General features: G+C 43.5%; 1 protein-coding gene and 1 long non-coding RNA gene across 3 annotated transcripts in view; one reads left to right on the top strand and one right to left on the bottom strand.

Moving 5' to 3' along the window:
* The window catches only part of LRRC2 (leucine rich repeat containing 2), a 50,343-nt gene that overhangs the window by 33,338 nt on the left and 3,929 nt on the right, over positions 1 to 13,076 (bottom strand). For both annotated transcript variants that reach the window (XM_019024647.4, XM_055382192.1), the window contains exon 2: positions 1,965 to 2,108. In XM_019024647.4, the coding sequence (XP_018880192.1) occupies positions 1,965 to 2,089 (125 nt within the window). In that variant the 5' untranslated portion in view covers positions 2,090 to 2,108. The remainder of the gene's footprint in view (positions 1 to 1,964; positions 2,109 to 13,076) is intronic.
* LOC109026387 (uncharacterized) lies at positions 9,069 to 12,953 on the top strand. The gene is made up of 3 exons (XR_002005408.2): positions 9,069 to 9,267; positions 11,061 to 11,456; positions 12,671 to 12,953. It is a non-coding gene; the product is annotated as an uncharacterized lncRNA (long non-coding RNA).

The raw sequence follows: 13,076 nt of genomic DNA on the forward strand, positions 1-13,076 counted from the left end.
AACTTGGTGGCTGTTTTCCTTATCTTGGGCTAGAAAAGCCAAACAAATATCCAAGAAGTTTTCTGTCTTAGGTTAAGATGAGACAGTGCACAAGCTCAATGACACTAAGCCCAAGTCAAGCTCAATCCTATGTACATGAGATGCGTGAAACTGTTTAACACCTCAAAGAAAGACAGCGTTGAAGGGGCAGATCCCACTCCAAAGCAGATGAGAGAGCACAGTTTGCAGACCCCAGGTGTCTGCAAATGGCTCCTCTTCCAAGAACCTCAGGAAGTTGCATCAGCTACAGGTGCTTCCCTAACTCCCCTCCCCACTGCCAAGGGCGTGGGCCTCCATGCAGCAAGCTTGTTCTGCTGTGGAGTAACCCCAGATGCTAGGTGTGCGGAGGAAATCAAAGCAGGGCTGAGAGCTACTTTGGGCTCTGGGACCTTGTATGATTTATGTGAGTGTAGGTCTCTTGGATGCGTTGCCATGTGAGCTTTCTGGTTTAAGGGTTGTAATTCTTTTTTGTTGTTTTTTTGTAAAGACGGAGTCTCACTATGTTGCCCAGGCTAGTCTCAAACTCCTCAAGCAATCCTTTACTTCATATTGGACAATCTCAGATTAGTGGCAAGAGAAAAGACGTTCTAACTACCTGTGATTACAGCATTATACAGAGGCAAGGGCTTGGCCACATCTTCCGCTTACCATCTGTGTGAACTTGAGCAACTTACCTAAGTCCCAACTTCCTCATCTGCAAATTAGGGAGGGTGGTAACCGCCTGAAACCACTGTGATGAATACAGTAGCAGCTTAATTATCAAGCATGATCAGAATAGGTATTTGTTTAATCCAAAAAGCTAATGAAGGTGGAGAACCAAGAATGTAGATACATTCACACCTTACACGTCTTTTTTTTTTTTTTTTTTGAGACAGAGTCTCGTTCTGTCGCCCAGGTTGGAATGCAGTGGCTTGATCTCAGCTCACTGCAAGCTCTGCCTCCCGGGTTCACGCCATTCTCCTGCCTTCCTGCCTCAGCCTCCCAAGTAGCTGGGACTACAGGAGCCCGCCACCACGCCCGGCTAATTTTTTGTATTTTTAGCTGAGACGGGGTTTCACCGTGTTAGCCAGGATGGTCTCGATCTCCTGACCTTGTGATCCGCCCACCTCGGTCTCCTAGAGTGCTGGGATTACAGGCATGAGCCACTGCGCCCAGCCCCTACACATCTTGTTTTTAATTTAAAGTGTGCAAATATACCATCATTGGCCAACTTGATGTAGGGTTGGAACTTTCTTTGAGAATGGGTCTGCCAGTGAGAATCCCACTGTGTCAATCTTATATAAACAGCACCCCTAATGCATCATCCATGAGTTCCAGTTCTGGTTTCTCCACAGGGAATAAAAATTGCAGACATATGCAAAGCCATCTGCAACCTTTCTACCTTGTAGATTTTCCAGAGCACTCAACTTGGTGTTCATATACATAACTTTCTTTTACTCATATTTCACGGCCGTATATGATAGGCAAATGACACCATTTCATCCAAGTAAAAATGACACCAACACAATGAATCTTACCTAGAATTCAGCTCAATGGGGGAGGGCTGAAGTGCACAACAGAGTAGCCCCAAGCTGCCCCAGATGGCAGTCAGATGGTGTCCAGAGCGCCAGACAGCCTAGTGAGTTAGCTCAGTGAACTCTAGCTAGGCAGCCTGCTACAGCACTTACTGTAGGGGGATTTATCGTGTCATCTCGGTCTTCCTCATGCCTACCACAAGGGTGGTCCTTATAACCATGGGTGTTGCTATCACAGGAACTGCGTATTTGTACTGAGCAACAGTGTAAGGCTCTGAAGTTTAATGAGGAAAATTTTACCAACAGTGAGAAACCCCAGAAGAAAAGCATCCTCCTCCACAACGCAACTGTTGCCTGTCCAAATCCTTATTCACCAAACAAGCTACAAGACTAGGTTGAGAAAACACGTACTTCTCCAAGGCGCTCTTCTCAAGCCTTTCTGCCTCCTTCTTCTGCCAAGCTTTGTGCTTCTTGACACGAGTTTCCCACAAGGCTCTGATGACAGAAATGTCGAAGACAACCACTTTATGTCCCATTTTGGGAGCATGAAATTACCTATTTAAAAAATATATAGATATGTAAGCTTGATACACAAACACAAAACAGTTTTAACATAAACTTTAAAATGAAATATGAATGAATCACTTGGCTTAAGGAATGATGATATGCCTTACTACTTCAAGGATGACAGTTTGCTTTTTTTTTTTTTTAGCTTGTTTGGCTGGTTAGGTTTTGTTTGTCTTGTTTTTATTGAGACAGAGTCTCACTCTGTTGCCCAGGCTGGAATGCAGTGGCACCATCATAGCTCCAACTGCAGCCTCAACCTCCTGGGCTCAAGCAATCTTCCTGCTTCAGCCTCCCAAGCAGCTGGGACTACAGGCTCACACCATTACACCCAAGTAATTTTTTAATTTTTTGTGGAGACAGGATCTCACTCTATTGCCCAGGCTGGGAGGATGACAGTTTCCTAATGTTCTTAAGGTTTGGTAGTACTTTGTGTAAGTAAGTCATAGTTCAACACTCACCCTAGGGTCACCTTCTCTAGATGGTCACACTTGTCTCCTTAACCCTCAGATAGACTCTGGGCTCCCAAAGCCCCCTGGGGATTCCTCAAACTTCACGGTTCCACATTGTATTGAATTCACTAGTATATGTACCTAATATTCCCAGTAGGTTGTTACATAATCAAGGATAAGTTAGATGCATTAATCACAGGGCACGGGCGTGCACACACACACACGCAGGCACGCATGCACACACATCCTCTCTCCTCTCTCAAGTAGAATGGAATATAACTTCTTAGTTGTATTTAAATCTAAAAAAAAAAAAAAGCTCACATAGGCGGTGTTAAAATTGCTTTTCTAAAAGTCCCCTTTTGTTGGTAGAAATTTATTCTAAAGATATTTGAGTGTTCTTTCCTTCCTTTAAGTATAGGACATGAGGCACGTAACAGCGACTTTCTTCCATAACCCATCACCTCAATTCTTCCCCTCTGGGATTGCCTTTTCCATCCTCCTCCTGCCTTCTTTCCTCAGTCCGGCTGACCTAACTCATTTCTGTTCTCCAGGGTAGTCTCTGCCACCACCAGTCTCTGCCTCTCCTCCCCAATATCCCCAGCCCTCATCATCTGAGGCCACAGGCCAGCCACCATTAAGTTAAAAAAAAAATGGCACTGAGCCCCACTGAGCACTCTGCCACTTAAGACTGACCACACAGCCTGGAGACATGTCCTCTGAGGTTTCCCTGCAGATTGAACCTTCACAAACCATTGATCTCTGTTTACTTGGTTTTCGAAGAGCAAGGAAAGTCAAACTTGGGTACATTTTGGCCATCACATCTCAGTGGGAATTTAGAGATGATTTAGTCTCTATTTTCAGTGTCACCAAATGAAACATGAGAGGCCCACCAAAACTTTATGTCTATATCCCTGGCACCTAGTATAGTGCCTTGCACATGGTAGGCCCTCCATAAATATTTGTGGGATGCATGAGTGAGTGAATGAATGAATGAGTAAAGAAAAGATATTGCTTCACTCTCAGGACACTAAATGAGCTCTCTTCTTTTTTATTTTCCTACTTTACATTTACTTTTTGTTTTAAGTAATTATTTGATCATTGCAAAAAAAAAATTATCAGGACAGAAAAGTACCTTTCAGTGTCCATTCCAGTAAGTTATACTTATGTCCCTTATCTAAGTAAAGTAACTTTCTAGATATTGTTTTGAAATTCCCTAACTGCAGCAGCAAAGTCTTGCTAAATCCATGCTCTGATTTGCACAAACACAGATTGTCAGTTGCTAAATAGTAGGGCTGGTGAATACTTTCTCCTCCAATTTCAGACACTTCTAAATAGCAGTCATGGATATGAAGCCAAATATTTAATCTTCTTTTTCTTTTTCTTTCAGACAGGGTATTACCTGTTCCCCAGGCTGGAGGGCAGTGATCCAGGTGCAATCACTGCTCATTGCACCTGGATCTGGGCATAGTGGCGCATGTCTGTAGTCCCTCAACCTCCTGGGCTCAGGGGATCCTCCCATCTCAGCCTCCCATGTAGCTGGGACCACAGTCGTGCGTCACCACACTTGGTGAATTTTTTAATTTTTTGTAGAAGCGGGGCCTCGCTATGTTACCCAGGCTGGTCTTGAACTCCGGGGCTCAAGTGATCCTCCTGCCTCAGTCTCCCATAGTGCTGGGATCACAGGCACAAGCCATCATGCCTGGCCAAAATATTTAATCTTCTGACTCAAGAATGTGCTCCCTATAAATGGCTTGCCAATAAGAGTGGGAGAACTGGCTTATGTTTGTGCAGCTGAAAATATGAACGTATATAATTTTACTCTAAAGAGCTGACAGTGCTGACCTAATTTATTTCCTTCTTTCCTTTGATTTCTGATGTCTGAGACTGCCTTTGTTTGTTGTTGTTGTTGTTGTTTCATTGGTTGTTGTTGTTGTTGTTTTGTTGTTGTTTTTTTTCCTGAGACAGGGTCTCACTCTGTTGCCCAGGCTAGAATGCAGTGACACCATCATGGTTCACTGCAGCCTCAACCTCCCAGGCTCAAGCATTCCTCCTACCTCCACCTCCCAAGTAGCTGGGACTACAGACATGCGCCACTATGCCCAGATAATTTTTGTATTTTTTGTAGAGATGGTGGTCCCACTATGTTGCCCAGACTGGTCTCAAACTCCTGGTCTCAAGCAATCCACCCACCTAGGCCTCCCAAAGTGCTGGGATTATCGGCATGAGACAGTCTGCCCAGCCTGAGACTGCCTTTGCCTCCTTTAGAATTGTTTTACCTAAAGGAGGCCGGGTGCAGTGGCTCACGCCTGTAATCCCAGTACTTTGGGAAGCAGAGGTGGGCAGATCATGAGGTCAGGAATTCCAGACCACCCTGGCCAATATGGTGAAACCCCATCTCTACTAAAAATTACAAAAATTAGCCAGGCATGGTGGTGCACACCTGTAGTCCCAGCTACTTGGGAGGCTGAGGCAGAATTGCTTGAACCTGGGAGGCGGAGGTTGCAGTGAGCCGAGATCGTACCAGTGCACTCCAGTCTGGGAGACAGAGCAAGACTCTGTCTTAAAAAAAAAAAAAAGAAGAAGAAGAATTGTTTTACCTAAAGGAGATTTTTGACAAAAGTTAAAATGATGCACAAGTTTTTGTGTCTACATTTGTTGTCTTATCCTTGGTAAATATAAAGGAGAATTGTTAGATTATATGATAACTCTATAGTTAACCTTTCTGTGAACTGTCAGACTGTTTTCCAAAGCAGCTACATCATTTCACATTCCCACCAGCAGTGTATGAAGATTCCTGTCTCTCCACATCCTCACCAACACTTGTTATTAACTGTCTTTTTTATTATAGCCATCCTAGTAGGTGTGAAGAGGTATCTTGCTGTTTTGATTTGCATTTTCCTGATGACTAATGATGTTGAGCATATTTTCATATGCTTGTTAGGCATTCATAGATCTTCTTTGGAGAAATGTCTATTCAGATCCTTTCCCCTTTTTAAATTGGGTTAATTGGTCTTTTTATTTATCGTTAAGTTGCAATAGTACTTTATATATTCTAGATACAGGTCCTTTACCAGGTATATAATTTGCAAAATGTTTCTTCCATTTTGTGAGTTGCTTTTCACTTTCTTGATTCCATCATTTTATATTATCCTAACTATATGCTTATAGTTGATGTGAGATTTTGTAGACAGACTATTGCTGGATCATTTATTTAACCAATTCTGACTATCTCTATCTTTTAATTGATGTATGTATGCCATTTATATTTAATACACTTACTTGTATATTTGGATTTAAATCTGTAATTTTATTACTTTTTTTCTATTTGGTCCCTCTTTTATTTTCCTATTTTACACTTTCCTGCCTTCTTTTCTCTGAACATTTTTTAGAATTCCATTTTAGTTTCTCTATTATATATTTTACTATGTCTCTTTGGGTAGTTTTTTTCTCTTGTTTTATGGTTGCCCTAAGACTTATTACACATACTTACTTTTTCATAGTCCACTTAGAAACAGTATGTTACCACTTCAAGTGAGATGTAAAAATCTTACCACCATATAGGTCCTGCTACATTCCCACCTTTATGTTGCAGTTGTCTTATGTATTATGTCAATCAATGTTATATTTTTGGCTTCCAATCATCAAATTTAAAGAACTCCTGAGGAGAAAACTAGTCCATTATATTAATCTTGATATTTATATGTTCCTGTTCCTTCCTTCCTGCTGTTCAAGTTTACATCTGTTATCATTTCCCTTCTATCTAAAAACTTGCCTTAACAATTATTTTAGAGAAAATATACTGACATATTCTGGTTTCCTTCAACTGAGGATGCCTTTTTCTTACCTCCATTCATAAATACTATTTTTGCTGGATATAGAATTTGAAAGCAATCTTTTCTTTATTAATCAGCACCTTTAGAATGTTGTGCCACTTTCTTTTGGCATCCATAGTTTCTGATTAGAAATCTGAAATAATTTGAATCACACTTTCCTATAGGAGATGCATCATTTTTCTCTTGCTACTTTCTTTTTTTTTTTTCTTTCCCCCTTCCAGAGACAAGATCTCACTCTGTCACCCAGGCTGGAGTGCAGTGATGCCATCACAACTCACTGCAGCCTCAACCTCCTAGGCTCAAACAATCCTCCCATCTCAGCCTCTCAGGTAGCTGGAAACACAGGGATGCACCACCATATCTGGCTAATTTTTAAAAAAATATATTTTTGCAGCAATCAGGTCTCACTATGTTGCCCAGGCTGGTCTCAAACTCCTGGGCACAAGTGACTCTCCCACCTCAACCTCCCAAAATGCTGGGATGACAGGCATGAGCCACCGCACCTGGCAAAATTTTTTCGTCTTTGGGTTTCTTCAGGTTAATTATTATATCTGGGCACGGATTTTGGGTGGGATTATCCTGATTTAGATTTGTTTAGCTTTTTTAATCACTTGATTTTTATCTTTTGACAAATTTGGGGATTTTTCTGTCATTATTTCTTTTTTTTTTTTTTTTTTTTTGAGACAGAGTCTCGCTCTGTCGCCCAAGCTGGAGTGCAGTGGCGTGAGCTCCACTAACTGCAACCTCAGCCTCCCGGGTTCAAGCAATTCTCCTGCCTCAGCCTCCCGAGTAGCTGGAATTACAGGCACGTGCCACCACGCCTGGCTAATTTTTGTATTTTTAGTAGAGACAGGGTTTCACCATGTTGATCAGGCTGGTCTCGAATTTCTGACCTTGTGATCCACCCGCCTCAGCCTCCCAAAGTGCTAGGATTACAGGCGTGAGCCATCGCGCCCAGCCCCAGCCATTATTTCTTGAAAATTTTTTCTGCATTACACTCTTTCTCCTCTCCTTCTGGAATTTTGATGACACAAATATTAGACTTTTCAGTATTGTTCCATAGATTCTTGAGGGCTTGTTCATTTCAGATAAATCTTTTCTTCTATTTTTTGTTTCAGATTGGTAATGCCCAGTGTCAGGCCTCTGAGCCCAAGCCAAGCCATTGAATCCCCTGTGACTTGCACGTATATGCCAAGATGGCCTGAAGTAACTGAAGAATCACAAAAGAAGTGAAAATGCCCTGCCCCGCCTTAACTGATGACATTCCACCACAAAAGAAGTGTAAATGGCCGGTCCTTGCCTTAAGTGATGACATTACCTTGTGAAAGTCCCTTTTCCTGGCTCATCCTGGCTCAAAAACTCCCCCACTGAGCACCTTGCGACCCCCACTCCTGCCTGCCAGAGAACAAACCCCCTTTGACTGTAATTTTCCTTTACCTACCCAAATATTATAAAACAGCCTCATCCCTATCTCCCTTCGCTGACTCTCTTTTCGGACTCAGCCTGCCTGCACCGAGGTGATTAAAAGCTTTATTGCTCACACAAAGCCTGTTTTGGTGGTCTCTTCACACAGACGCGCATGAAACCCAGTAATCTACTTCAAGTTTCCTAGCTCTTCCCTATGCCATCTCCATTATGTTGTGAGCCTATCCAGTATTTTATTTCAATTATTGTCTTTTTATTTCTAAAATTTCCAATTAGTTCTTTATATCTTCTGTTTCTTTGTTGATATTTTTCTATCTTTCCATTCATACCCCAGGGCTGAGGGAGCGTATCCAAGGAAGGGCCAACTTGGAAGGGGTTCAGCCCATCAGATAGCAGGTAAGTCCTCTGGTTTGGGCAGGCTAGTCTGGAGTTGCTGGGTAACTAATAGGAGAACCCCTCAAGTGCAGGTAGGGATGGCCAATCAGCAACTGGTGGCATGGGCATGTGATGGAAGTCCAGATGGCCTTCAGAGTGTGTGGACCACACAGGCACTTGCAGAAGGCATGGCAGGTTGGCATGTGACCCTCAGGGGCACAGGCGGCCGTGTGCAGGTAATATGCAGGCTTGCGAAGAAAGTCGAAATACAAGCACAGGCAGGAGTTCTTCAGAGCACGTGGGCTGCACAAGGGCTCTGTGTTCTGGCTCAAGAGAGCTGTAGAAAGGTGACTGCAAGGCCAAAGATGCAAAGTCGCAAAGGGACTGTTCTGAGCCCATGCTTGGGGCAGGTTCCGATGGATACTCTCACATGCACACTGCTGATCCCCAACCCACGCCAAAAAAAAGGCAGGAAGCCTCTTCCTACTACCTTGCCCCTCCAGTGCCTTCTACTGAGAAAGCACAGCACTGCGCTCACTTTAAAGGGCCAATATTTAAAGGAATGCCATTGTATAACACAGGGTATATTTACTGAGTGGCGCATTCAAAGCTGAGAAGCAGTAAGTTGATAACTGACACCGTGGGTAACCAATTTGGTTGAGTTCTGACCTCAAATTCCAACCTGCCTTCTGTGGGGTGTGAGCCCCATGTCAGGTCAGTTTTCAGTCTTCGTGGTGCTATTCAGCTATGTTCCGTGTGCGCCACCCAGTGGCCAGTCTACGGCGTGGCTGAAGGTCTATCCCAGTGCTCAGGTCTAACTTCTTTGGAGTGCTGGTTAGGGTCAGATCCACGCATGCGCAGCTCGGGGAGGAGCCCAGGAACAAACTTACGGAGCTGTTTCCTCCAAATTCCTCCCTCTCTGTGATCTCCCTGGTCCTTTCCTGATCGCTGGGCTCCCTTTTTCGGGCCTCTGGCCAAAAACTTGTGTTGTAGTTACCCTGCTCTGCCGTGCACTTCCTACAACTGCACCCACAAGTCGCGGCCAAGCAGCGAAGATTTAAGAGAGTAAGAAAGCGTGACGGTTTGCTCCACTCTTTTGGGCTATAGCTCCTCCAATCAGAAAAGGAAGGTTCTCTGCATGTCCCACTTTATGTGAAATCTAAAAAAGTTGAACTCGTAGAAGTAGAGTGTAGAAAGAGGTTGGGGCCGGGGAGGAAGGGAATGGGGAGTTACTGGTCAAAGGGTACAAAGTTTCAGATAGGTAGGAGGAATGTTTTGAAATCTATTGCATAGCAGGGCGACTATAGTCAATAATAAAGTATTGCATATTTCAAAATCACTGAAAGGGTAAATTTCAAATGTCTACCATAAAAATGATAGGTAAAAGAAGTGCATTTAATTTTTCTTTTACCACTTTTCTTACTCTGTTATCTTCAGCTCAGGAGTATCTAACCTGCAAAGATCTTAATTAAGGCTATGGCTTTCGACTTAAAAGTCTCCATAAAGGAACGCTACGCATCATCCTGAAAATAAAGATCAAAGTCCACAACCAGTGGTGAAGAAACATTAATAAGAGAATCAGTCAGCCTAGTTTTTTTTGAGGAAATCTGTGCACAGATCCCAAGTCTACACATAAACCAAAAAGCCAAAGTAAAGTTAACTGTATTTGAGCAGTGTGGGCAGCCCAGCCAGCCACAGTAACTGAAGCTGGAAGAATTACTCCCTACACACAGGGCTCGTGTTCTCTATATCAACCAGACACATCACAGACTCTGTTGTTGAGGTTCTTTCATTTCCTCAGGCCAGTTAGCTCTTGGCAAGTAGCCAGAGCTGTACATTAACTGCCCCTACATTTTTAAAATCATTGCTTATGAATTTCTATTTATTAACTTAGAGAAATGTAATTCTAGTTCCCATCTTAGAGGAATGGTCTCTTCTTAATGTCTTTGTGTTCTAAATATTTGATCATGTCAACAAAAAATGGCTTAATCATCTTTGATAAATTCCTGGAATTATGAAATTTAATTACCAAAGGCCCTGACATATTTTTAAGTAGTTACAAGTCATTACTACTCTTGGTATTTTGGTGGGAAAGAGCATATTCTGTCTGTCATCTAACCATGTTCACCATTTTCCCTGTGTTTTTAAAAAGCAGGAAAAGAAGTTCTCTTATACAATTAAGGGGGCGTTGAATGTGCCAGGATGTAAATCAGCATCTTGCCTATAAGATGAACTTTTGTTTGCAAACATATATAATGAAAACTGGAGACTAAGAACAGTAGGTGATGACCACATTTGCTAGAGATTTACATGTGATGTCCAGAGGTGCTGGGAAGCTATGACATACAAGGTCCTAAGTGCCAGGTCCAGCCCAGCCCTTGGCATCCCATGTAGGACAGAGATAAGTCCAGACCTCTCTAGACAACTGGACAAATTTTACCTTAACCTAGAAGGTAGTAGTTCATGGGTGGGTTCTGAGACTGAGAAAGTAGTTTCAAATGAGAGTCCATGTGTCAGTCCAGGGTAAGTAGGAGACCCTCCATCCAGGGGAGAAACCACATTGGGGAGCCCATAGGACACAGTTGTCAGGGACAGACACAGGTGCCAGTCCCTCAGCAGCTCAGGGGAGAGATCTCCTCACAAATTTACAAAGCTAATCTCTTCTTTGTAAAATAAACTCTAGTCAACACAATCTTTCAGGCAAAGACATAGAATGCAATGTCCTAAGCATTAACTTTCTCTAGGACTATAGAAATGTCATCATCATATGCTACCCCAACACAGAAAAGGGAAAAATTAACCTCTACGGGATCCAGTCAAGAGACCCTCAATACAAACAAAGCAATATCCTCTTATAGGAAACTTTACAACGAAGTAGATTCTACAAAGCAGCCTAAGTGTAAAGCTTCAGCCTGGACCCTCATTGAATTTGACAGCAAAGTGTCATGGTTCCAAGACAGCATCTGATTCCGGTTCCCTGCTGTGGGTCTGGTTTTGTGTGGTTGTAGCAGAATTATGAGAACAAGCCTCCCTCGATTTGGGCTACACTGTCCACAGTCACAGAGCATCTTCCAGAGAAGAAAACACCTGCAATGATGAGACAGAAGGAGAACGGTGGCATCTCTCACTGTAAAGGAAAGAACACTGGGGCCACAAAGTGTCATCAGCCATGTTCCTCTCCAGTCCAAGGACTCCCAGACACTTAGTGTTCCCGCTCCTGAGTGAAAATGTTAACCATCAGCACACTCTCAAAGGTTGGATTAAGGAAAATAATGCCTGGAAAATCTTTTGTTTTAGTGCAGGGCTGAGAAAACTTGATGGTAAATAATAGAGGTTTCGCAGGCCAATAAGCAAAATTGAAGATATATGTAGGCGTTTACATAACAAAGGAGAACCCTCTGGTGAGCCTTTCCCTGCTTGCCTCCAGAGAACCATCCAGAGTAGTTAGCATGTTTCATGTCCAGCTGCTGCTTGCCAAAAACATTCTCAGAACAAGAGGGACTAGCCCAAGAGGGAAAGGCCTAGTAGGTATGGTGAAAAAGGGGCAGGGTGGCTGGGTGCAGTGGCTCACACCTGTAATCACAGCACTTTGGGAGGCTGAGGTGGGTGGATTGCTTAAGCTCAGGAGTTTGAGAGCAGCCTGGGCAACATGGCAAAACCCTGTCTTTACCAAAAATAAAAAATAAAATGAATAAATAAAATAGCCGGGTGGTGGCATGCATCTGTGGTCCCAGCTACTAAGGAGGCTGATGTGAGAGGATCACTTGGGCCTGGGAGGCAGATGTTGCAGTGAGCTGAGATTGCACCAATGCACTCCAGCCTGGGTCTCAAAAAAACAAAAAGAGAGGGGAGAGGTTGGCAGGGGAAGGGGCCGGGGAGTGAGCCTGCTGCAGTCCATTTCTTTCTCTGCCCCAGTATCACCCAGACAGGTGCCTGTGTGTCCTTCTCTCCTCCAGTCATCACAAGTTGGACAGCTGGCTGGAGGCAAGGTGACCTACTCAGTCACCAGCTCCTGAACTGAGATTCCATTGCTTGGTTGCTAACAATAGAGTCTCCAATGTGTAGATGGCAACCAGGGTGGGCCCTGGGCTGCAGCAAGGTACAGCTGGCCAGGTGGACAGGAGCTGAGAGCAGTGGGGGAATAGAAACAGAAGAAAATACTCCAGCTTGGTCCCCAGATGCTCCAGCAGTGCCCACATTCCATATGCAAACAGGTGCCAGGCCTGCAGGTTATAGTTTACTGATCCTAGCTTTAGTGGACAATAAAATGTAAAATATTTTGCTTTGGTGGATGTGATGGTTTTAAACTATATCCACAAAGTCTTTCACATTCTTCCCTTTAAAAAGGTAGAACTTAATTCCTCCCCCCTTGAGCATGGGCTAGACTTAGTGACTCACTTCTAATGACTAGAATGTGGTGAAAGTAATGGTGTGTGGCTTCTGAGACTAGGTCTTCACTCTCTGTCAGATCACTCACTCTAGGAAGTCAGCTGCCATGTCATGATGATGCTCAAGCAGCCTTGTGGAAAAGCTTCACAAGGAGAGGAACTGAGGCCTCCTGTCAACAGCCGTGAGAGGGGGCTGTCTTAAAAGCAGATCCTCCAGCCCCAGTCAAGCCTTCAGATGACGGCAGCCCCTGTGGACATCCTGACCACAACTTCATGAGACCCTAAGCCAGAAACACTCAGCTAAACTGCCCTGGATTTCTGACTCTCAGAAACTGTGAGATAATAAATGTGTGTTATTCTAAACTGTTATGCCTGGGGTTAACTCGTTATGCAGCAATAAATAACCAAGACAGTGGATTTTTATAAAAGACACTTTAAAAATCAGTCTTAACTTCTGGTGCCATCTGGTGTGCATGTTCAGCTGCC

This window comes from Gorilla gorilla, chromosome 2, assembly GCF_029281585.2.
Source record: "Gorilla gorilla gorilla isolate KB3781 chromosome 2, NHGRI_mGorGor1-v2.1_pri, whole genome shotgun sequence".
NCBI lineage: Eukaryota > Metazoa > Chordata > Mammalia > Primates > Hominidae > Gorilla > Gorilla gorilla.